The following is a 24,516-nucleotide window of genomic DNA, read 5'->3' on the forward strand; positions in this document are numbered from 1 at the left end:
TGTGCTGATAATCCCTGCACTGAAAGGCTGAGACATGCAAATCTCTAGAACTTGATGGCCAACCCAGCTTAACTGGCTAGCTCCAGGCCAGTGAAAGAACCTGTCTTAAATACTTAGGTGAATAAATCCTTGAGAATGAGATCTGAGGTTGACCTCTGACCTCCACATACACACAAGTGTACATGTCCACACATAAGCACAAACATACATAGGCACAAAAAGTAAAAGTAGATATATTTTACATCTGCCACATAGTAGGCAATTAATAAATTCTCAGTGGCCCCCCCATCCCATACTATAATTAGTAATTAAAATTCAGCAGATATTCCTACTTCTTATTAAAAATATAGAGGAATTCTAATCCAGCAACAAGGTTGCTCTAGCAAGGAATCACATTCAAAGACCTAGGTCTGTGTGATTCAGCTGGAATACAGGCCTTTAGTATACACCGTTAATCCCTCCGGCTAGAATACACACACACACACACACACACACACACACACACACACACACACACACACACCTTTAGTACACTCATCTAATCCCAAACAATGGCATCCAGTTGAGGGGCAGACAGTGTGATGAATCATGGAAAGATTTGACAGGATGAGTCAGAGATAGGATACACCCAACTCTCTGGATAGAGAGGTTACTTAAGAGAAGAGCAGAGAGCGTTGCACAGACAGTACAGAGAGAAGAGCTGAGATCAGCACAGGAATACAGGAGAGGTTGTGGAGACTGTACAGCAGAGTTCAGCAGCACAGAGTTGGGTTCAGCTCAGTGCAGTTCTACTGAGTGCAGTTGAGTTTCTGCAGTTCAGCTTGTAGAGTTCAGAGGCAAATTTTCCAAGCAGAGTAATTCAATGAGAAGTAGAAAGAAGTTGGTTTGAATCCATAAGTTAAGAGAAGACTTTTGAGCCAGCTGACTTAAACAAGCCAGTCAGAGTTCAGAAAGAATTAGAAAGGGCAAGCTTATTCAGCAGTAAGTCTCAGAGGCTGAAAATATTCTAGGCCTAGGTTAGCAGACAAAGGCTTGAAGCTGAAGCCTTCAAGGTCCAGGCTTGTAGAAGACTAGATTGTTTGGAGGCTAGAAATGTCCAAGCCTAGGCCTAGGGATAGTAAGAAATGCTCTGAGCTCAGCCCAAGCCATGTTTCCATAACATTTGGGTATGGCTCTCTTATCTAATTCCCCCATCTGAGGAAATAAAAACAACATCTACAAAAAAGGAAGCCACAACCTGAGCCATGCTGGGTTTTATATTCAGAGGAGCATCACTGGCCTTAGAGCCTGTGACATCACTCTACACGCAAAAAGCCATGCGCTTGGGCTTAATATTCTCCTATAGCTGCTTGGAATTCTAAAACTTTTTGAACATTTCACACTGTGCCCCATATGTTAGGTAGCTGGTACTTTTAGGAAGGAAACCAGTGAACAAAGTCTCTCTGCTTTGCACCATTTTTGCAAGGAAGAGAATAACATGGCAGGCAGGATGGAAACTCAATCAATTGTTCCCTAAGTGTACTGGGTAGTGAGGGATGAAAAGGATGTCATTAGGCCTTCTGAGAGCAGGAGGCAGGGGCAGATCAACTTGGGGCTCTTGCTCATTTCCCTTGGAAGTTTTGGGTCTGGAACAGGTGGAAGACACACACAGATGTTAGAAATACAGCTAGATGAAGAAGATCCTTCCTCCTTACACTTCTCCACTACCCCACCTTGCTCATCACCACGATGGGCATGCATCCTGAGGGCTGGAGACCAGAGGGAGCCTAGGGGAGCATTTTCAGCAATGGTTCTTATTAGCATGTGTTTGTTTGTTTATTCCCTAATACCACGTTGGGTTTCCCTAACCAGCCATTGCCTTGCTCTATCTGCTTTGCTGCCTGCAGCTTCTTTGCATGTCCTGAAACTGAGTTCACAGGAGACTGGGATGCACAAACAGACTTGGACACTGCAGCCACATGACATTAGCTTTTCATTAGCCAAAGGCAAACACCCCTCTGGGGGAGCTGAATTCCCAATTCCCACAGGGAAGATGCAGACAGAGAAAGAATGTGTCATGAAAATAGAGGTGGGGTTCTCCTGGAGCAGTTTCTGTCACTTGACTTTGCAGGGGCAAAGGCCATCCTGGGTAACGAATACCTTAAGATTGACAGCACCCAACGTTCTGAGTTTTCCATCTTGGTACCAAGACAGGATACATTGGGTTGGATGGACCAGGATGGAGAGTGTATCAACATGAATTTGATAGATCATAAAATACAAAAGCTTGTGGATATACTTATTTTTAATTAATTCATTTATTCACTTTACATCATAATTACAGTCCACTCCCTCCTCTCTTCCCAGTCCCATCCTCCTTCCCTCTTTCCCCTACCCCTGTCCCCTACCCCGCAGGAAAAGGAAGTCCCCCACTAACCCACTCCAGCACATCAAGTCACATCAGGGCTGAGAGCATCCTTTGTGTATATTTTTTTAAGAGCAAAAACTAACATAAGGTTGCTTTCATTCCTTGTTCTAAAAGCCCCATTTGTTCACACATCTTCCGATATGTTTTTCTTGGGCGTAAAATTATTATGAGGGCCAGGACTTCTGGGAGAGCCAGGTTACACCCACAGGCATAAGGCATGTGACCATCCTCTGCTACGTGGGTAGCTGGAGACAAAAGGTTGAGAACTGCTAACCTAAGCTATCAAAAGCCTGTTAACCCTTTGGGAGCCTGTGACAATGCCATAGATTAGTAAACACTTCATTCTACTGCCAACATTAAATGAATCTGAGAGGCAATAGCTTTTGAGTGTAGAGCCAAGCATACTGGCTACCCTTGGCACGGCTGAACAGGATATAGTGGTCTGCCAAGAACAGGGCAGCCAGCAGGTAGCCCTGAAGGAAAACATTCTGTATCATGCTCCAAGTCCAGGGATTTCTCTTCAAATACAAAAAAAAAAAAAATCACTGCTGAAGAACACCTGGCTCCCTAGATCTCAGAGTTAGAAGTGATGAAGAAAGAAGTGGGGCAGCAAGATAGATCTCAACACAGCCAGTGATGACCACGGGGGGGCTTCTGGGAAGATCCATTGCACACCTGAAAAGTCCCCACAAAGAGCCAGGCAGCAAAGGCATGCTAGAAAACACCACATGCTGCCTCACGTCCCCTTCTTAAAGCCCTTAAACACCAAATTCTGGATCTTAGTCCTCAAAGCAGAGTGAGGCTTTGTGCTCTGAAGTCCAGGCATGAAAAGGGAAGGAACTTGCCACGAACGTAACCTACTTAACCAAGGCATGTGCAAAGGCCAAGAGTCATTTAGGGAGGTCCTCAAGTTGGAGGGTCTCCAAAAGTATCAGAAAACAAGGAAAGAGAACACAAACACTCTGCGGTGAATGGAACACAGAGTCCACTGAAAAGCAATGGACGCCGTAGGCTCAGGTGTGTGAATGCTTGGCCCATAGGGACGGGCACTATTAGGCGTTCTGGCCTTGCTGGAGGAAGTGTGTCACTGTGGAGGAAGGTTTTGGGGTTATATATGCTCGAGCTAGGCCTAGAGTGGCACACGGTCTCCTTCTGCTGCCTGCAAATCGGGATGTAGAGCTCTCAGCTCCTTCTCCAGCACCATGTCTGCCTGCACGCCACCACGCTTCCCGCCATGATGATAATGGACTAAACCTCTGAAACTGTAAGCCAGCCCCAACTAAATGTTTTTCTTTTTAAGAGTTGTTGTGGTCATGGTGTCTCCTCACAGCACTAAAACCCTAACTAAATCATGCATTCGTTAGTGGGTACTTATTAAGTACTTTAGGATGACAATGCAGGGAGCAAAGCAGAAAAGCACCACCAAACTCATGTCCAAAGAGTCATCGTACATCAGGAGTCCTGAGCCAAGAATCCCAAGCATAAGATTCTTTCAAGAGCCAAAAAAAACCTCCTCCATTCCACACATCAATTGGAAGAGGATATAGGGCAAGAGCTTAGGAAACAAACAAGCATGGTGGAAGGCTGGACACGAAAACCCAATTCCCTCACCTGCTATACACTGCTCTGAGTTTCTGATCCCCTGTTAAACAGACTTCAAAACAGGATGTGCCTCAGGGCAAGGGGAGCAGCTGTGAATCACTGTCATCAGTGGCACGTCCATGCAGGGTCCAGGCCGCCTCTAAAAGCCTCCAACGTCTCCTCTGTATGCTATGTTAACACACACTCTCCTTATTCTAATTCCCCTGCTCTGCACGCACAGCTGTAGACATGTGACCATGGTGCCCCAGCTGAGAAACAATGCCAAGAGCGTGTCAACCGTAGGGTTCTAAGACTCCACCCACCTCCTCCCTCCATGTACCTGGAGAAAACTCTCCTCTGTCCAATACCTCAGGCCAGGAGAAAAATGAGTAACGACTCCTCCCAAGGCTAGATCCTCCTTAGCTGAGTGGTTAAATCGGAGGAATGGCACTGAAGCTCCCTGCAAGAGCTGCTCCCAAGATCTTCTGGCAGCAGCAAGTCCTTCCAAATCAAGACTCTGGCATGATCCTACCATCCTCTCTGAAGAGAGTTACCATCTGCTTATGGTGGGGGGGGGGGATGTTAATACTTCCCAATCATGATCAAATAGGCAACCACTTTACTATAAGCACCTATTAACCAACTGTAAGTTACAGTGGAACAGCCCCGTAGAAGCCCTTATTCACTCACGGGTCCATCAGAGGCACAAGCACACATCTCATTGCTAAGAGGAAAAGCAAGCTGGCTGATAAAGTGCTTAAGGTATTTTTGGAAGTCCACGCTGCATTTCTTAATGCCTCTCTGCCTGTACTTATAGCTTCCCTTGGTCCACAGGCTCTCAGGTCCATAGGTTTCTAATGTCTAATTTTAAAATATTTTGCGAGGATGAGCTTAATCATAAACTTTAAACTCTGTCTCAATCTCTCAATCTCTCTCTCTCTCTCTCTCTCTCTCTCTCTCTCTCTCTCTCTCTCTCTCTCTCTCTCTCTCTCTCTCTCTCTCTCTTCCCCACCCCCCAGGCCAGCAACCACCTAGAATAACATAATCAGTTAAAACTCTGAAATAATTTTGTATATTTCCAGGCTTCCAATAAACAGCTCCTGCCCTGAACCTCACAGTACTCACCCGTCACACAGCCAGGCCACCCCAGGATTTGGCAATCACAGAGTGAAGGCCTAGCACAGTGGGGACAAGGTTCCTGCAGGGTCACACTCCAGAAGGAGGTCTGTCTGATTGGTCCCATCCCTGGCCATACAGATACTTCAGAGATCAGCCCTGCCAGGATGAGGCACAATGCTTCATCAGTAGCAGAAAGAAGCCCCCACCCTATGCTCAGTATCATTTAAAACCCTCCTTTATGATTCCAAGAGAAGATGGGCTCATATTCCCAGACCGAGACTTTGATGGATGGGTTGGAAGATGTTAACGAGAGGCCTGAGACATTACACTTTCAGCTCATGTCTATACGATCTGGCTAAGATGCTCATCATCCATAAAGCAGGTGACCAGCCAAATCCATGGACAGTTCTGAGACAACTGGTGAGTCCGTGAGAGGATAAACATGTATTTAAGTTAAAACACACAGAGCAATACATTTTCACAAATGTACTCAAATATACAACATGTAAAAGTCTGTATATGGATATTTATAGAGCTATATGTGTAAATGCACATATACCTAGAAATACAAAGATGAGCTAGCAACCAGCCTCTAGCACAGTGTTATCATCTAGTGAGGTGGCTGACAATTTAGCCACCTATGAGATATGGATTTGTTGGGGAAATGGCCCTTGGCAGAAGGGTTGTTATATGGAAAGAACAATGACATGAAAAAGAAAAGATACAGAGACAGGCTAAGACAAGGAAACTGGCAGGTGCATGCTGGGCTCATGCCAACTCATAGGTAGCAACCTGTGAGAACAGAATCAGAGGGGGTCACTAACATGGTTTTCATCGTATCTGCCGTGTTTGATCTATTCTAAGAATAAAACATTCAATGAAAATATAAAATAAAATGCTAAACAACTTAAATTGTAGGGCTGTGAATGTTATTTTATTCAGTCATTTTTGTTGTTTTTTTTTTCCCTGTACATTTATTTCTCAGAAGGTAAGGAAGATCGTTTCAAGTGCTTCTCCATATCCACATGCTATTGCCATTTGCCCTCGGGTGTAGGTGGCAGGAATTGTTTGTGAGTATCTCCCAATCCTCCTCCCCCTTCCAAAAGTAGCTCACATTGCTAAACTAGCCCAGACAAGCCATTTGCAGATTTAATGGACTCTTTTTTTTTAATGATTAAAATTAATATAAACAAGGCCTGTTAGATTATAGAACTTGGGAGGCTAAGGCAAGAAGATAATGAATTCAAAGAGATCCTGGGCTGCATAACAAGCTAGAGTCCAGCCTGGGCTACCCAGCGAGGCTTTAAAAAAACGACCAAAGCAAATGAAATACATAAAATTGGATGCTGTTCATTTTTAAGTTCAAGCGTCTGTCGAGTGCAGCGTGAAGTTTCTGGCGTGCTGGGCTGAGTGATTGATGGGTTCTGCCGTAAGTTGCTCCTGGCCTAGGAGGGCAGACAGATGATATGTGAGGGGGAAAAATGAGAATACACTGTGGGCAGTGTGTAATAAGGACATTTTTACTACTACATACTGTCTGAGACAAAGAGGTTCATGATGGAGTCTTGAGGGAGCTATATTTTCATGAAAGGACATTAAAAAGAGGCTAGAAAGACTAATACATCAAGGAAAGAAAGACGGGGGGGAATGGAAGATGAGGAAACCCTTTATACACCAGCGTTATGATGTAGATCCCAATGTCCTTAAAGATGGTATGCTAAAGGCATGGATACCAGCCTGTGGCACCAAAGAGAAGTAAGTGGCAGAGCCTTGACTGGGCAGAGCCTAGAAGGAGGAGGTTATGTGGCTAATATGACTTGAGGTAGATATTGAGACGTCACTCTTCTTTCTCTTGGCTTCCATGCCACTATGAGGTGATCTGACCTCCTCCACTGCCCTGTACCATCGCAATGACAGATACTCTTCTTTCTCTTGGCTTCCATGCCACTATGAGGTGAACTGACCTCCTCCACTGCCCTGTACCATCGCAATGACAGATACTCTTCTTTCTCTTGGCTTCCATGCCACTATGAGGTGAACTGACTTCCTCCCCTGCCCCGCACCATCCCAATGACAGACTGAGTATCAGTGAACTAAAATCCCTAAGACCATGCCACAAAAGTAACTTTTTATCCAATATGTTTATTTCCCCAAGTATTCTGTCATAGCAATAGGAAGCTAATTAACACAGCCTACCTGTTATAGAACTCAACAACCCCATAGCTAAGTAGTAATATTCCTAACTTATACTTGAGTAAATAGAGCTTTCTAGAAAGTAAGCACCCATATGGAAGCCAAACAGCTAATATGAATTCTCTCCCGGATTTGAAATTTTAAGCCTGAAAATGGAGTGTGTGTACAGAGATGGAGTTCACCCAAAGCAAAGCTAGGAGCCTTCTGGTACACAGGCTGTCACTTTACCCCCCAGATTTGGAAGCCATGGAATATATTCTCTAGTGTCAACCTGACTGGCTTTAGAACCACCTAGGACATTGGGGCATGCCTTCGGTGTGTCAGAGAGAACTGACTGAGGAAGAAGAACCCACTAGAACATGAGTGGCATCACCCCTGTGTACTGAAGGCTTGAAAGAGGGGGTTGGTCTTTATACCATGGTCATCTGAGAGGTGAGAAGCCCTGGTCATATGCTCCTGCTACCATGAACTCTATCAGACCCTCCAGCCACAATGAACTAGACCTTCAAAACGTGAACCAAAACCACCAACAATAACAACAGCAATGGGAGTGATCTGTTCGTATCAATTAAAATTCAAAGTAACTGATCTGTTCATTGACAACCAAAGATCAAAGTCATTTGTGGCATATGGCATTTGTTTATATATCAAATGAAGTGAAACCTAAATAAGATGGAATAGGAATAAGATCAAAAAGATGAAAGATTAATTCTAAATAGTCAGTCTTGGACGTACCAGCACTCTCTACTCGGCCCTAGTATCAAGTGCCTAACTTTAGAAAATAAGTTTTATTTCTACCTACGGTGACACATTCTCCTTCACCAACCAGGACTAAGTAAGGCAGCTCAGCCTGGAAAAGGAGATCAGGGGATAGGAGATGTTGAGGACAGCTGAGGGGAGGCACCACCCTGGATGCTGCCTAATCCATCCAACATGGGGACACGCTGTTCCACGAACAGGATGACAATTAATAGAAAAAATCTGCTCTCACATCATTGCCAAGTATGCATCAGGGTCTCAGTGGCTGGTGAGCTTCCTTGATTAAAAAAAAACAAAAAAAACATTCTTCCCTTTGGTCTACATCCTGATGTTTTCTGATGGAAAAGAATAAAACAATTGTAGAAAAAAAAAGAAGTGCTCAAAGCCAAGAGTCCAAGGGACTACCCAAGACATAAGGCTTTGAGTCACTTAGCAGGCACCCCAGCTAAACCTGTGGAGTTCTGTTTGACAAATGCTAAGTGCTGGCAAAAAAAAAAAAAGAAAAGAAAAGAAAAGAAAAGAAAGGAAGGAAGGAAGGAAGAAAGAAAGAAAGAAAGAAAGAAAGAAAGAAAGAAAGAAAAAAAGGTGTCTGCAGTCAAATTATCTAAGAGTAGTCTGGACTTGTTTGAGCCATCAAAAACCTATTTCCTCCTTGGAACTTACCAGCACATGTATTTCTCTTGGTCAGAATATTTCAAATTATTCACAAAAGCTGGAGATGTTCTTTAAAGGTAGAACAATTACCTGCCATGTGTAAGTGCTCTAGGTTCAATCCTGACATCTACAAACCAGGAAGAGAGGAAGGAAGAAGTGGAGGAAGAAGGGAGGGTTGAACAAACAAAAAGAGAGGAGGCAGTGAAGGGGACAGGAAGCGGAAAGGACAGAGAGATGGAGGGAGGGCGTCAGTGGGGGGAAAACAACCTGGCTTGCTTTCATCCATGACTTACTCAAATTCAACAAAGCAAAGAGTTCGAAGGCGGAGGACTCCAGGAAGACCAGTTTATCTGGCCCCAACTTTCAACTCTTTTAGTCATCTCTGGGTAGCATCCTACATGCCAGTGCTCTTAATTTTAAGGGAGGTCCAGAGTCTTGAAGATGTAATTAAGTCTAGTTCCATGTGTGTACGAATGCTCAACCCTTCACCAGGTACAGTCACTCAAACATTTTTCCATATGAAGCCATGGAATGCTGTTCCTGTGGAGGGCATTCATATTCTCTTCTTTAATCCCTGATCCCCAAGGTCAGGACTCTCACCACAGAACCCAGCTTCTGGTATTAAAGCCTTAGGAGCTCATCTTTCTGGATTTCATAATGCCACCAGCAAACATCAACATGTGTGTGTGTGTGTGTTGCTTCAGTAACCTTTAAATCTCCCTCCCTAACCACCTCTGCCAACATCAGTTATGCATGACAGCCCCAGCTGGGAAGACATCTTGAAATTTAAGTTTCAATTCTGGAACCGGTGGTACCCCGTTTCTTTCTAATTATTTGGCCATATTCATGGATGCTAATTCGCCATGTTAACCCCTTTCTTGCCAGATGCCTCCCACGAGCCTTGGCAGAGCACCACAACCCAGCACTCCACTTCTACCATAATGGGGTTGAGTACATGGAAGCTGGCCAACAGATTTAGAAACCATGTTGCTCTTGGCATCCATTCCAGGACTCTGTGCAGAGCTACGTGCTGAGATACAACAGCACGGGCAGCTTTTCAATGCCAGGGTTCACCAGCTTCCACCTCACTGTGCTAAGTCTCAACAAGATTCCAAAGATAGGTACAGACAAGAGGAAAAAAAAATCACTCAAATGAGGAGCTCTTTAGATCACCATTAATGAAAAGAACTGCCATTTGCCTCATACCTAACTCTCTGCTCAAGCTTTCCTTATCACAGAAGGCCATCTGAGCAACCAGCAGTTTTCGGCATCTGTGTTTGGTTCCCATAGATCCCAACACAATCTTCAATCCATAATTACCCAGAAAAGGGTACAGGCAGGAGTGTCCACTAGGGCTACTGGGGTGCAATGACCAGAGGCTTCCTCAGAGAGTACAGGGAAGTGAAAACAGTACCTTTTGACCAAAATACAGAAAATATGGAACTCTTGGGACTAAAAATAAAAGTGCCACCTTACCCTTCATTCCAAATTTGGACCGGCGACCGTATTTGTTGATCATAATAAAGAGAACGACCAGAAGGACGCAGGCAAAGGCAGCAAGTCCAACAGCTATGGATACCTGTTAGGAGCCAAACGCAGGCAGTCAGGAGCAGCCATGGGAAGCTTCAGAGTCTCAAAGGTAATGTGTGTCCCCTAAATCCTCTGCTATTAAGGTGTGCACAGCCTGAAACCTGTAGGTGGGGTACCATATGCACCCCAGGACACCTACGCATATGACAATGTCACCTCGCGTCGTCAAAATATTGGGCGCCCCTGGAGTAATGTCTTTAGAAGTGGTTTTATTAGGCCCTAAAGAAAACTCTAAATATTTTGTTTAACAAACTATAAATTAATCAGCTAGATTAGGGAAAGTTTCCTAATTCGATCTTCTGAGCCCCTCTCACCTGGAGGCCACCCTAGAATTGCAATAGAAGGCTGAGAGAAATGTTCGTCTACTGTTTTGATTAGCAAGCAAGTTCTTTGTCTTCACACTGAAATCTTGGCATACTAGTTCTACTGAGAAGCCTGGGAGTTCTGGACTCAAGAGACTCCTTTCTACTTCTCCCCTAGGGAAACCTCAGACTCTAAGACAGGCGTAGGGAAACCTATCCAAGGAGATTCCCTGAGTAACTCCGGGTTTCGCAGATTTGTCCAGTCAGTGAATAAGCCTTGCATGCCAGGCGTAGCCAGGCTTCCGACAAACTGAGAATTTCAAACTATTCTCTTCCTAGCCCTGGGGCTTGGACCATCTTTCTCAAAGGCTTCTTAAAACAATGAAGTACTCTCATCAAACAAGGACAGTTTAAACCACCTCAAAGGAAACCATTCTCATTGCTTTTTTTTTTTCTTTTTTTCTTCTACCATTGGTACCAGGCTCCAGGTGAGAGATAATGTGGACAAGCTAGCACCTCAAACAAACTCTGAAAATAACTCTACCCTTAAATGTGTTTCTTAACCAAGAAGTAACTCACCCCAAAAGTGTCTTCCTCTGGTTTATGGGTTACGGTGATAGGGGGTGTAGGGCTCACATCAGAATCTGAAAAGAAATACAAAGGAAAGGAAGTCAGTTATCTTACTGGCGAGGAGACCCAGATAAGTGCCTTCCCTGTCCTTGGGAAGCAGGTCCCAAGATTCATCCCCCTTGCTGAGCAGACAACATCCTCAAGGACTGAGTCCCAATGTAGCTACCTGCCTCACGCTACAGTGCTACATTGTGTGTATATATATATATATATATTGCAGTCCTGCCCCACCTCCTAACCCTAGCCCAGACAACACACCCCAACCTAATGCACAGGACAGGACTGATGAAAATGGCTTGGAATCTTGGCCAGTGTGAGCGTTAGGAAGGTTTCAACAGTGGCAGCAGCTGACATTCTGTTACTCCTTGCTTAGGGGCACATCTTTCCTTCTCCCTTCCTGTCGTAAATCCTGCCCTCTTTCCCTCTCAACTTCTCAGAGAGTCCCAGGCTCACATCACAGGAACTGCTCTCTAGCCACTCCCCCTAGAGCTGATTTCAGAACACAATGGCAGTTCAAATGGAACAGCAGTCAATGGGCCAGGAAGCTGAGCCAAGTGCCATCCTCTAGCCACAGTCACGGCCTTGCAAGAAACGACCCAGGTTCTGAATTCTCTTAAGGGACATCTGCGAGATTATAAGATTTTTTTTTTTAATGACCAAGAACAAGGGAAGGTGTCAGAGTTGGCATTTCCACATTGCCAAATGGCCAGAGCGTCCCTTCAGAGGGGGGGTTCTACTGTCTCTGACCTGAAATTAGGCAGAAAGGATAAAGATTGCTGCTGCTCCCATCATGGGGGACTGATAAAAAAAATAAGCAAAACTCCAGCTCCTTCAGGGGCTCCTCAACCCTGCTGTCAACATCTCTTGTAAATGGAGCTTCAGCGATGCCATTCAAGGGCAAGGAGAAACCATGTGCCATAAGAAACCAGCTACCCAAGGTGGATTCTAGCCAAATGCTTGGTCTCTCAGGGCTGGTGAGAAACACTGGCAAGTCTACAGGCCCCACTTTTTCTCTATAAAAACAACTGAGATGATCCATGGGGCACTACCTGGGCATGTAGAGCCCATCACTCACCTGCCGCAGCTCCTTCTCAGCCAGGCAAACAGATCTACAACCCGCTCACACCTTAGAAAACTCCCTGAGTGGGCCAATGTAGGAATATAGCTCTGCTGCAATGCCTAATCCTGCATTTAATCCCAGTGCAGAATGAGGGGCTCGGTCATCCTCCAGGAGAAACTGTTATACAGGGCAACGACCCAAGAAAAGTGGGCCTAGGGCCTCCTCCTTTTCATAATGTACTAAGATACCCTCAACTGCCAAAGGGCTGGGAACATGGACTAGGCAAGAGACCAGTATAAACTTAACAGTCAATGAACTACCAGGACAAAAAAGTTTCAAATCCAAAGTCAAGCAGACTTACCTAAGTCAAAGAAATCCGTGCTCTCTGGAGGGGGGAAAAAAAGAGCAAAGAAGTAATTAACAAATAACAAAAAGACTAGGGCTTGTACAGGCCAGCAGCCTATGAGCTGTAATCTCTCCCACTTACCCCAATTCCCTGTGCCCACAGCAAGAGGCACATATAAATCCTTCCTACGTCATCCTCTCTAACCACTGCACTACCTCCTCAGGGAGTACTCCTGCAAATGGAGGCTTGACATATGTAGCTCCTTGAAAAGAGGGAAGCCCACTTGGGGCTAACAATCCAAGCTAATTTTATTGTAAGGCTAAGAACTGAGGCCCCACTAACATCTCTGCCCACAGTGTCCCTCCTTCAGGTGCCTGGACACTGGAGATGGCACTTTAGCGCAGGCCCAGCGATGATCCCAAAATGAATTTCCTTCCCTCAATACACATAGGCAATGCTTAGAGGTCTCTGAGAAGTTGAGGACACGCCCTCTAGAATCTGCTTATCACCCATGCAGACATGTGTTATCTGAGCATTGACTTGTAGAAATGGCTCCCCCAATGATGAAAGCTAATCCTTAACTGGACACTGATTATGATCCAGGGGCTGTGCACAGTGCATGGAGTGCTATGTTGTTCAAGCTTTATACCCTCCTTGAGGATGTATAGTGGAGTTATAGAGATTAACTAACTGAATACCACTCATCTAGAAAGAGGTTATAGCTGATTCAAATCTAAGATGGGACTCTTAGCCACTCTACCAGCACTGCTCAACCTTGAGCACACAATGGAATGAATCATCAGCGGGTAACTGGTACCATCCTCCACCGAAAGGACCGGGGATTTCCTGAAGAAATGGACTATTTCAGATCTGGGACAGGAAAAATAAAAAGCATGCTGGGGATAAGCCTTCGGTACCAGAAAACAGCAAAGTCCTGGAAAGGGAAAGCAGGCATTCACACTCAGGGGAGATGTCTGATTATCTGAGCAAATGATACTGAGAGCCATGTTTGGATATGGGCTGCACTGTGTGACCTCAAGAGCCATCTGACTACGTTATAACCTAATACTTCAGAATGTCACTGCATTTGGAGAAAAGGTGCATAAGTGAAAATGAGGCCACTGGGCTCCTGATAAGACGGGATTAGGACACAGATGTGCTTAGAAGGAAGGTCAAGCAAAGAGGCGGAAAAGGCAGAATCTACAAGCCAAGGAGAGAAGCCTCGAAAGAAAGAGAGCCCGGCACCGGATGGTCTCAGATTGCCAACCTCCAGAGTTGTAATAAGATGTATTTTTGCTGTTTAAGCCAACTAGTCTATTCCACTTTACTATGATAAACCTAGAAAACAAATACACAAATTATAAAAAATACCCACAAGTCCCTCATATAAACAAATGCATAATTGAACAAATAATTGGGAGACACACTTTTTTTTACAGTAGAACTCCAACTAACAAAGGGAAGGATGAAAACAGAAGACACTGTCATTCGGGAAAGTGATAATTGCCCAGGTGAGAATCATCAATGAATGTGACTGTATGAAAAGATGGTGAGAAACAAGCTAGTTGTGCCTTTTCCATTCCTTACTTTGCTTAACTAAGGCTGAGATAAATCATTTTTGCAGTGACCGAATTTGGCAAACAGCATTTTGACCAAGATGGCCTTCTCTCCACTTATTAGCCATGACAATATCTTCCATTCTTAAACAGGATGGATGAAATGGGTGGAAAAAACACTTCTATGAGCTCTTGTCGAAACAAGCCAACTAACCAATCAACCAACAAACAAAAAAAAGCCAAAAACAAACTTACTAACAAACAAAGGACCTGTCCCAGATCACAGGAACTGAGGTTATGATATGGCAATTAAATCTGGTGTCTAATCCTGGATGGAATCCAATAAAGCCCAGGACACTAATAGAGTCTCTGATCACATGTCAGCAATCTGTAAGTTAGATAACACCGTTAAACCCAGCTTTGAGCACTGTATTGTGGTGTTAGTGAGCCATGGACATCTGGGGATGCTGAGTGAAGGGGAGAAAAAAAAGTCCTTTGCAGTGTTTTGAAACTTTTGCCTTTTTTAACGCCCAATATATTTCAAAACAAAGTGAAATCACTCAGGACCAGTGGTTCTCAACCCAGAATTTCAGACTCATATTGTCTGCCTATATCTTCAGGGAGTATATTTTGCTAAAGATAAAATTCAGGGACTCATACATCCTAGGCAAGCCTTCTACCACCAAATCATGCCACCAGGCCCTGGTACATCCTAAATAAACCCTCTACCATGGAGCCACACCTCCAGCTTCACATTGGTGCATGCTGAACAAGTCCTCTACCACTGAGCCATGCTCCCAGTCATGAGATTTTGCCTCCCTGAGTTCTAAGGTGATACTGATGCTACTAATCCCTCTGGGAGCTGCTGCACCACAATGCCAAGCCCCTCTCATGAGCATGCCATACCCTGAAATACAAGAACAACTCATTCACTGGCTCACTGGTCAGCTGCTTCCCTCATTCATTCACTGTGGTCCTCCACTTAGCCGACTCTTGGCTAAGTCCTCTTAGCGACTGTAGCCACTGGGCTGCTAAACATAAACTAGCAAACATTCCTCTATGAGTCTTTGCAGGGAACATGGTGCCTTCTGAGTTGTCTATCAGAAAAGGCCCATTTGCAGTAACTGTTGTCTGGTTGAGTGTTTTTTGTGGCCTGTTCTGTATACCTGTGTGGAAGATTTGGTTTAGGGGATAATGGAAGAGATAAAGGCTTTAACCTGAGCTTTGGGGCATGAAAAGAGAGAGAGGAGCCAGATTAATCAACAGTATCCATTTACTTTATATTCCCCAGCAGGATCCTATTTATTAAGAGAATAATTTTTTCCAGCAGTCAAATATTTTGGCCAAGTGCTTGAACCCTGTTAATCTCAAAATCAGTGTATGATTTTGAGCATAGATTAGCAAGTTCTTCCCTGGAGCCAGGCAGCATGTATACATGCAAGAAGCCTGTGAGCCCTGGGACAGGGAGACACGTTGGCTGCTGTTTAACTATGGCAAGAATTCACACATGTATGCTGGGGAAGAAAAGATATCAGGAATTGTCCTTCCTCTGACCCCTACCACAGGCTGAGACAAGGACAGGACCATCAGGAACAGAGCTGAGCAATGAATGAAGTGTATGTTTCCTACAGCCCCAGACAATAACGCTTCAAGAAGCAATCTCCCTGTGGAATAATATTTACCACAATTGTGTCTGTGTGTGTGTGTGAGAGAGAGAGAGAGACAGACAGACAGACAGAGACAGAGACAGAGAGCATGCGTATGTATATATGCTTTGTGTATGTGCACAGCCGTGTGTGCATGTGAAAGGTAGGTAGCTCACTGAACAGGAAGCTCACCATTTCTGCTAGGCTAACTGCTGAGCAAGCTCCCAGAATTCATCTGTCTCACCCCTCCCTTCCCAGTGCTGGGATTACAGGCATGTACCACCATGCTTCACTCTTTTAGATGAGTTCTAGGGATTCAAGCCCATGACCTCATGCTGGCAGAGCAGTGGTTCTGAACCTGTGGGCCACGACCCACTTGAGGATCCAACAAGCCTTTCTTTCACAGGGGCCACCTGAGACCATCAGAAAACACAGATATAGTTACATGATGATTCATAACAGCAGCAAAGTGACAGTTCAGAAGTAGCAGTGAAATAATTGTACAGTTGTATGTCACCACACCATGAGGAACTCTATCAAAGCGTCTGAGGAAGGCTGAGAGCCAGCGCTGTATGGCAAGGGCCAAGACTGCAGAGTAATGTCTCCAGTTCCTTCATCACAACTTTTTTTAAAACAAGATTTATTTTTATTAGGTTTACTTATGTGTATGTAGGTGGCCACAGAGGCCAAAAAAAAAAAAAGGCCATTGGATCCCACCCATGTGTTGTTGTTTTTTTTTTACTTTATTAATTTATTCTTGTTACATCTCAATGGTTATCCCATCCCTTGTATCCTCCCATTCTTCCTTCCCTCCCATTTTCCCCTTATTCCCCTCCCCTATGACTGTTCCTGAGGGGGATTACCTCCCCCTGTATATGCTCATAGGGTATCAAGTCTCTTCTTGGTGGTTTTTAGATCTATGGTGTGAGTGCTTGAAACTGAATTCAGGTCCTCTGGAAGACTAGTAAGAGACCTTAACCACTAAAGTATCTCCCCAGCTACCTCCATCACAACTCTTGAGGAAGGAGCAAGGTGAGCAGTTTGTCTAAGGTCATACAACTGACAGATAATTATATGAACACCTGAATTCTGGTGTTGTGGGCCTATAACCCTGCACTGGGACTACCTGCTAGAACTTTCCACCTGGACTGGGATCGGCTACAAGTCTAGAAACTCCTGGATTCTCCTCATCTCTGCACCCCAGAATCCATACCAAGAGGCCACAGCAATTAAGTCTTTTTTTTTTTTTTTTTGTTCAAGCCCACTGCTGAGCACTTGGTGTGCCGAACGTCACTTGCTCTGCAATGCAGCCTAGGCAGGAGCTACTGTGAACATGACCCCTCCTGGGGAAGTAGAGGCATCAAGCAGTTACCACTTTTCATGGGGCACTACCCATGTGCTAAGCCCCATCCTAGCATCCCCGGCCATCTGTCTGGAGAATCACAGATGGGATTTGTACCTAAATCTGCCCAACTTCAAAGATCAGGCTCTTAACCCAAACTTGGCTTCCTGGGAGTGAGAGAGACATACTCATGATAAATAGGATGTGTTAGCACACTCAGGCCAACAGAGAAGAGCAGGCTCCACAGGCTGCCTTGGTAGCCAGCACAGGCTGAGCTTAGAGGCTTGTAGGTTATCCCTGCCTGCTCCTCCAGATAATTTACTCTTCTGAACATTGAGATATCTTGTCACTTGACACAGCCAGCCCATCTTTTCTGTCCCTGCCTTTTCATCATCCATCAATTCCTTTAACACAAAGGTTCACAAAACAAGCAAACTGTACAGAGCGGTCCATCCTGAAATATAGACAAGTCTGAGGATGGGTCCTCAGGTGTGACGCTTTCTTTTACCAGCTTCTCTGGGATTCCTCCCCACTCTTTCCCTCTTCCAGGGCCTGAGCTGCCACCAACTGCTAATGGTAGCTGATTGCAGAGGAAGAATTGTCAAAGTCACCTGGGGAACGGAAAGCTCCATCTCTACAGAACCCACCCCAGAGCCTCTGACTCAAGAGAACTAAAGGACTTTGAGAATTTGAAGTTTAAGTCATTTAACTGATTCCCAGGTGATACTGACTCTGCTTGTCTGGAAACCTTGGGAACCAAGCCTGGGAGCATCGACAGCCAGTTATCATGAATACATGTGCAAGTACAGAGGCTATGTCTACATGGCTGGAGGCTACTGAGATACTGTTTTCTCCCAGAAGGGGAGAGGGTTAAAAAATGGCTATGTCCATCACATCACCCATCGCCCCTGACGCCCTGTAGCTTTGAGAATACTCTCTGGAGGAAGGGGGTCAGAGTGGCTCATTGCCCTCCTTAATGTCCCAGAACTCTCTCCACACCCCCAAGAGCTTTCCTTTGGAAACAGAAATGCTGCCTCACTCTACTCATCGCGGAGTAAAGATGCAGGTGAGATATGGGGTCCATATGACCTCTTTATGGCACCAAGTTTTGGAGCATGAGAGAACAAATTATCTCCATATTCAAAAGCCTCTGGTGCCACAGTGCAGACCAGGACTCTTCTTCCAACCCAAAGAGATCTCACCTTGACACTTCTTTGTGAACACATCTAGAGTAGTACTGGGCTGGGGGTGGTGGGAGGTCAGAGCCTAGAAACTGCTAGGATGTCAATTAGCACATTCTCAACCTTTTCTGAGATATGGCTCCACCAATCCCTGGACCTCAGTGACAAGCATTTAGAACAACATGCAGCCTCATTTCTCCAGCATCACTTGTGGGGCTCCAGTGCTCCTTCCCTTCATTGGGGTAATTAAGCTTTCCACAGCCACAACCCTATGGTTATTTGTAGCTATGAACTCATGTTCCTCAAAACAGATGTTGCATGGTTCTAGCTCTTGACGCCTCCCTATTTTTGGAAGTGTGTGATACCCATCCACCAACTACCCTTTATCCCCTTTGAACCTCTGACTTCTGAGGTTGAAGATGAGAAAGTCTCCTAGTCTGTCCCCAGCACAAATCACAAGAGTCAGGGAAAACACACAGGCACGACGGCAGAAACTTATCAAGCACATAGCCTATCAAAAAAAATATTGCATCAGGCTCCCTCCTTAACCTCTTTTGGACTTTTCCTCTTCTCCAAGTTCAGGAAGGTACTTGGACAAATCGAAATAGGTGGAATCACCTCCCCCGAAGTTCAGAGTTCTTCCATTACTGCAAGTATTGGCTCCGCTCAGTATGACATTTGTGTCCTCAGAATCTGGCAGCATCATTTACTCTCCCACTAGTTACCATGGAACAAGAGCAGAAGAGAGCCCAGGCCTGGATGCCAGTTCCAAGGCAAGCCTTGCTGCTGAAGTTTGAGACAGCAATCTGTTAAATATGACTCTGATCAACTCTGAGGTTCACTGCAATGGACAGCCACCGAGCCATCGTCAACATACCAAGCCTGCATCTTAACTCATTCAAAAGCCATAAAATGCTTAGTGGGACAATGTACTTGTACTTTATCTATTTCACAGCTGAGGAGGTTGAGGCTTCATAAAAGTGTATTCTCAAATCCAGCATAGAATTCTCAGGTAAGTAAAACACCGGGTCAATATTCTATACCATATCGTCCATCTCTAAAGCCCCTGATTTCCCTAATATATGCACTTTATCTCTTTACATGCACAACATCTTTGCATCTTTATATCTTTACATCTTTATATGGATAACAGAGTTTTCAAGAGGGAAACCTGGAAGTTGCCATGATAATCATGGAAACAGAGGCTATCCTGAACAGCACAAAGTGCAGATGGTGGCTGGCCCTGTCCCAGAGTGAGCTCAGTTATTCAGATAGCTGTGGTCATCAGTGCTGCTTATTCCTTCCAACTACCAACCCCCAGCTCCCAGAAGAGATGTGCACGTGTCTCACCTGGAAAGGGCTCCTTAAGAAAGTGGCCATTGATGGTCTGGTTGGCTGTGCCCAGGGCATTCTTAGCAATGAGGGTGTAGTTGCCGTTGTTGTAGTGGGTGGGCTTGTTGAAGAGCAGGCAGCCCTCAGAGACCTCACCCTCCTGGTAGTAGTCCATGTGAATGATCTTGGACTCCCTCAGTGGCTGTCCATTGTACAGCCAGTGCAGCGTGGGTGTCGGGTTGCCACGCACCACAAACTCAATGCAATGCTCCAGGCGTACCTCAGGCTCCACCAGGCTCACCACACGTGGAGGGTCTGTGGGGAAAAGCAAGCTGATATCGAGGACACGGAGTCTCCTGGGTACTGAAGAACATTCTAGGAAGTAGGATGGGGATCCCACTTCTCACCCTGCTCTGAAAAGTGTGAGTGAGCTCCCACCAGCAGCCAACAGAGGGAAAGAGGCACGCATCTTTATTTAAGCTCCCTGGGTCTACCTTAGCTGGAACTACCCTCCTGAGACCATTCAGGGACACCAAAGACAGAATGGGACAACTTAAAAGATCCTTGAAAATGAAACCATCTGCTGAAGGGCAAGGAAATTTTCTTGGATTTATTGTCCAAGCGTGTATTTTTTTTTTTTCAGTTTTGCCTTATGACAGCCTTTCTGCCCTGGTTGAAATACCAGAGGCAGGTCTCTAGAGCAACTCTAGCAATGGGCCTGCCCCGTCCCCAGCCTGTCCTCCATGATGGCATGCACTTACAGTAGACAGTGAGAGCAACGCTGGCATTGCTCATGCCCACCACGTTCTCTGCAATGCACGTCAGGGTGAAACCATTGTCCTCGCTCGTCACATTCACCAGGGTCAAGTTGATGGCATGTACATTGGTCCAGTTCAGATTGGTCTGGAAAACCCCAATCAGAAGACAATAACCAAACTGTTTACACAAGGATGGCTTCCTTTTCTAACCCCAAATACATCCAGGAACAAGTAAAAGGCCAATTGAAGTCTAGCTACTGAAAACACACACAGACCATCTTCAAGATTTCTTTGTACTTGAGGTGATCCTCATGTTAATACTGAGTGGTGAGTGGTAAAATGTGTCCTCTTTTTTTTTTTTTCAAAAGAGTAAACCAAAGAACAGAAGGCTTAGCACTGTAACAAAGATGGAAATGACAAGAAATGACTACATCTAGACAGAATCTGAGTCTGTACACTTCTTTCTGGAGGGACAGAATCACCATTTCCCCCTCCTCCTTACAGCTACGGGATGCTGATTCCTTAACTCCTGTTGGGCCTGGTCACAGGCTGCCTACCTGGTGGGTGTTGATGGACTGCAGCCCAGTGACTATCCAGTCCACATCAGGCAAGGGAGAGCCAGAGCCATTGCAAGTGATTACAGCATTGTCTCCTTCCCGGACGGTCAGGTTGACGTGGCTCACACTGATCTCGGGGAGATCTGGAAGGACAGAGATAAGAGGGAGATAAAACCTCAGGTGACAGTCTGCAGAGGAGCTCTGCCTCCAGGCAGATGGTGGCACTTCTTGCCTTGCCCACTGTGACAACTCTAACACGACTTGCCTGAGCTCATGTAAGACCCTTGTGGTGGTTAATATCAATTTGGCAAGCTCTAAAATCACCTAGCGACACCTCTGAGCATGCCTCGGGGAAGACCTGGATTAGATTAACTGGGATGGGAAGACACCATTCTATGGGCTGGGGCCTGAACTAAATAAAAAGGAGAAAGCAAGCTAAGCACCAACATACATCCCCCTCTGCTTCCTGACTATGGGTACAAAGTAGCTGACTGCTTCAGATTCCCTCCCCATGACTCCCTCCCCATGATGGGCCATACCCTCAAAAACATGAGGCAGAATCAATTCTTTATTCTTCAAATTGCTCTTGTCAGATCAATGTGAGAAGTAATGACTTATAGCCCCAAGCCCCAGCTGACTCACAGCCCCTACTCCATAGACCTCAGAACTCAGAACTGAACCCCGTACAGCAGGAAGCTCCTACACCCCGCATGGGGTGAGTGATGCAACTGTTCACGGAATGTCATCCTAGCAACCAAGCCTACTCACTCAACTTAGGGCCCTAGGTCTCACACATTAGTGTGTGTCAGGTTCATTCTCTGGTCCCTCTGGTCTCTGGCTGGGGGACCAGAGCTTGTGTCATTGAAAACACCTCAGAAGCTCCCGCTACAGTAAGCGCAGAGGCTGCACATTAAGACGTTCTTCTTTGCGTTTGATCGACAGGTGACTCAGAGAGAAAGGGGGGCGGCTGATGTGCTCAAGATGGTGCACGGCCCCTTTGTGCATTCCTTCCTTAGAGTAGCATTATCCACAGCAAAAGAAACAACCAAGAAAGGAGAAGGTCATTCTGGTCTGCACCCACTACAGAGGTCAAGGCTGGAAACAGCTGGGAAGGAGGCCCCAGGCTGAGGCGCAGCTCCTTCTCTGGGGTATGTGGGATGCTGGCCAGACCAGGCAGCCCTCATGCTCACTCACCACACTGACTGATGTTCATGCGGAAGAGGGGGAGTTGGGAGCCATCAGCACTGATGCAGTAGAGGCTCTGGCTGTCCAGCCGGGCCTCCCCCTGCTCCTGCCACAGCTGCATCCAGCGGATGTCACAGCTGCAGTTGAAGAAGTTCTGCTCCAGTCTCCTGTGGGCAAGAAGAGAGGGGAAGGAATCCCTGAACGGTGGATGGCCCGGCTCCCTCCCAGGGCTGAGGCCAACGGGCCCCTGCTGCTCCTCCATGAAATAAGCCAGACTCCGACAGACAATCATCATGTTTCCTCTCATTCAAGGATCTTAGACTTCATATAGATGGAGAAGAGCATGAAAGAAAAGGAGAGACAGAGAAACGAGACAGAGACAAAGAGACAGACACGAAAGCAGAAGGGAAGCTGGAAGAAGAATGAGAGAGTAGGAAACCTGCTGGGGGAACGAGGAGAAACAGAAAGGCATCTGGGAGTGAATATGGCCAAACACATGTTACACTTGAAGGAAACTGTGTTCATGGAACCCATCACTAGGTACAATGAATATGCACCAATAAAAAAATCAAAAAATAATAAAAGATGGGGCCCGAGGAGGTAGCTCAGCTGATAAAGTGCTTGTCATTCAAGCATGAGGATGGGATTTTGGATCTCCAGGACCTATAAAATGTCATAAATGCCAAGTGGGCATGGTGGCCCAGTGTAACAGCAGCACTCAGGAAGCGGAGACACGGGACTCCTAGTACAAGCTGCCTAGTCAATATAGTTGGGATTGGTGAGCTCCAGAGTCAACCAAGGAAAACACTTGACAGCAGCCTCTGTAATTTACATGTAGGTGCACATAGATCCTCACATGTACTTATGCTGACATACACACACATAACACATGCACCACATGCACGCACACACACAAACACACAGAAAGAGGCAGACAGACACACACACACGTACCCCGCACACATGCACATACATACACAGAGAGACACATAAACACATGAAAATAAAATAAAAATATTAATACTAATAAAAAAGAAGAAGCTAAGTGAGGTCACAAAAGTAATAAAAATAATAAATAATAAATAAATAGCATTAAGTCTATGAACTTACATAGTTCATAGTTGTAAAAATGATAATTTCAGTGAAAAACGTTTTACCTCCCTTAAGTCACTGTGCAGGGACCCTGTTACACGTGTAAAGCTGCTCCTCTCAAAACCTTCCTATGGCTTCCAACTACATTGGAATTCAAAAAGCCCTATGAACCCTGGGTTCCTCCATCTCCTTCCTGATGTCATCCACTGCCTCGTCATCAGCAAAGCCATACTCAAGCTATGCTTCTCCATCATCCTATTATGTCACTTCCTGCCACACCCTCTGCCCTTACGCAGCCACACCGATCTTGCTGACCTTGCTGTGTAAGCTTGCTAGTGTGACTGGTTTAGACCTGCCTCAGAGCTTTAGCCCTTGCTGCCTGGCCTGCCTGTCAAGGTCCCTCCCAACGTATCTGTAAGACTGGTCCCCGTCACTTCATTAAGAAACTGTAAGGCATTCTCTGACCACGTCGATACCAAAGCACCCACAACCCTGTCCTAATAATGCCCATCCCCTCACCAGCCACTTTCTCCTGTCTAGAATTTATTACTATTTTGAAACACTTTAAATATTCATATTAGTTTGTCTCTTTGTCTCCCCAGGTGGAAAAAAAAATTAAGCTCTATTGAGACTAGAAATGTAACCTGATTTGTGTGTTGCTGCATCCACAGTATCTAAGACTGATTTCCCCACGCACATTTCCACTGGGGGAATAGATAGTTAGCTATTTCCAAGATATATACCAAGCCCATTTGGGACCGGCTTTATTCCATCATGAATTCAATGACTCCTTAATGAGCACCTGTTCGGTATCTGGCCGCAGTTGAATGCTGTTAATAGAGAGATGAATAGGGCAGTCCTTGTCCTCTGGGAGCATTCACCCCAGTGGAGAAGAATGGCTGACGGGGAGAGTCAAGTTCAAAGCCCTTGCTCTCCACAGATTCTCCTTTCAACTTAGAATAAGTCATGTTCCCTCCTCCATTGGGGTATTAGGAGAGTGATGAACAGTGCTAATCAATCCCCAAACTCTTAAAGGACACCGGGCTAAATTTTAATGCCGGGGCCATTAGGGGAACATGATTCTCTCTCTGGTCTATTGAGGGGATCGATCTGTTGGCACCTGGAGGAAAGGCACTTGGGTCACTGCATATTTTTTTAAGCACTGGGTATTTTTGACAACTGGCAAGTTCTAAAATAGTTAAGCATGCATCAGCATTTGTCAGCTT

The 24,516-nt window shown here is 45.5% G+C and overlaps 1 protein-coding gene across 9 annotated transcripts in view; it reads right to left on the bottom strand.

Annotated features, from left to right (window-relative positions):
* NTRK3 (neurotrophic receptor tyrosine kinase 3) overlaps positions 1-24,516 on the bottom strand; it is a 403,447-nt gene that overhangs the window by 250,530 nt on the left and 128,401 nt on the right. For all 9 annotated transcript variants that reach the window (XM_084773602.1, XM_084773598.1, XM_084773597.1 and 6 more), the window contains 7 exons: positions 22,208-22,365; positions 21,014-21,156; positions 20,460-20,601; positions 19,717-20,013; positions 12,657-12,680; positions 11,185-11,249; positions 10,190-10,292 (listed from right to left, as the gene is read on the bottom strand). In XM_084773602.1, the coding sequence (XP_084629728.1) occupies positions 10,190-10,292; positions 11,185-11,249; positions 12,657-12,680; positions 19,717-20,013; positions 20,460-20,601; positions 21,014-21,156; positions 22,208-22,365 (932 nt within the window). The remainder of the gene's footprint in view (positions 1-10,189; positions 10,293-11,184; positions 11,250-12,656; positions 12,681-19,716; positions 20,014-20,459; positions 20,602-21,013; positions 21,157-22,207; positions 22,366-24,516) is intronic.

This window comes from Acomys minous (assembly GCF_964271855.1).
Source record: "Acomys minous genome assembly, chromosome: 2".
Lineage (NCBI taxonomy): Eukaryota > Metazoa > Chordata > Mammalia > Rodentia > Muridae > Acomys > Acomys minous.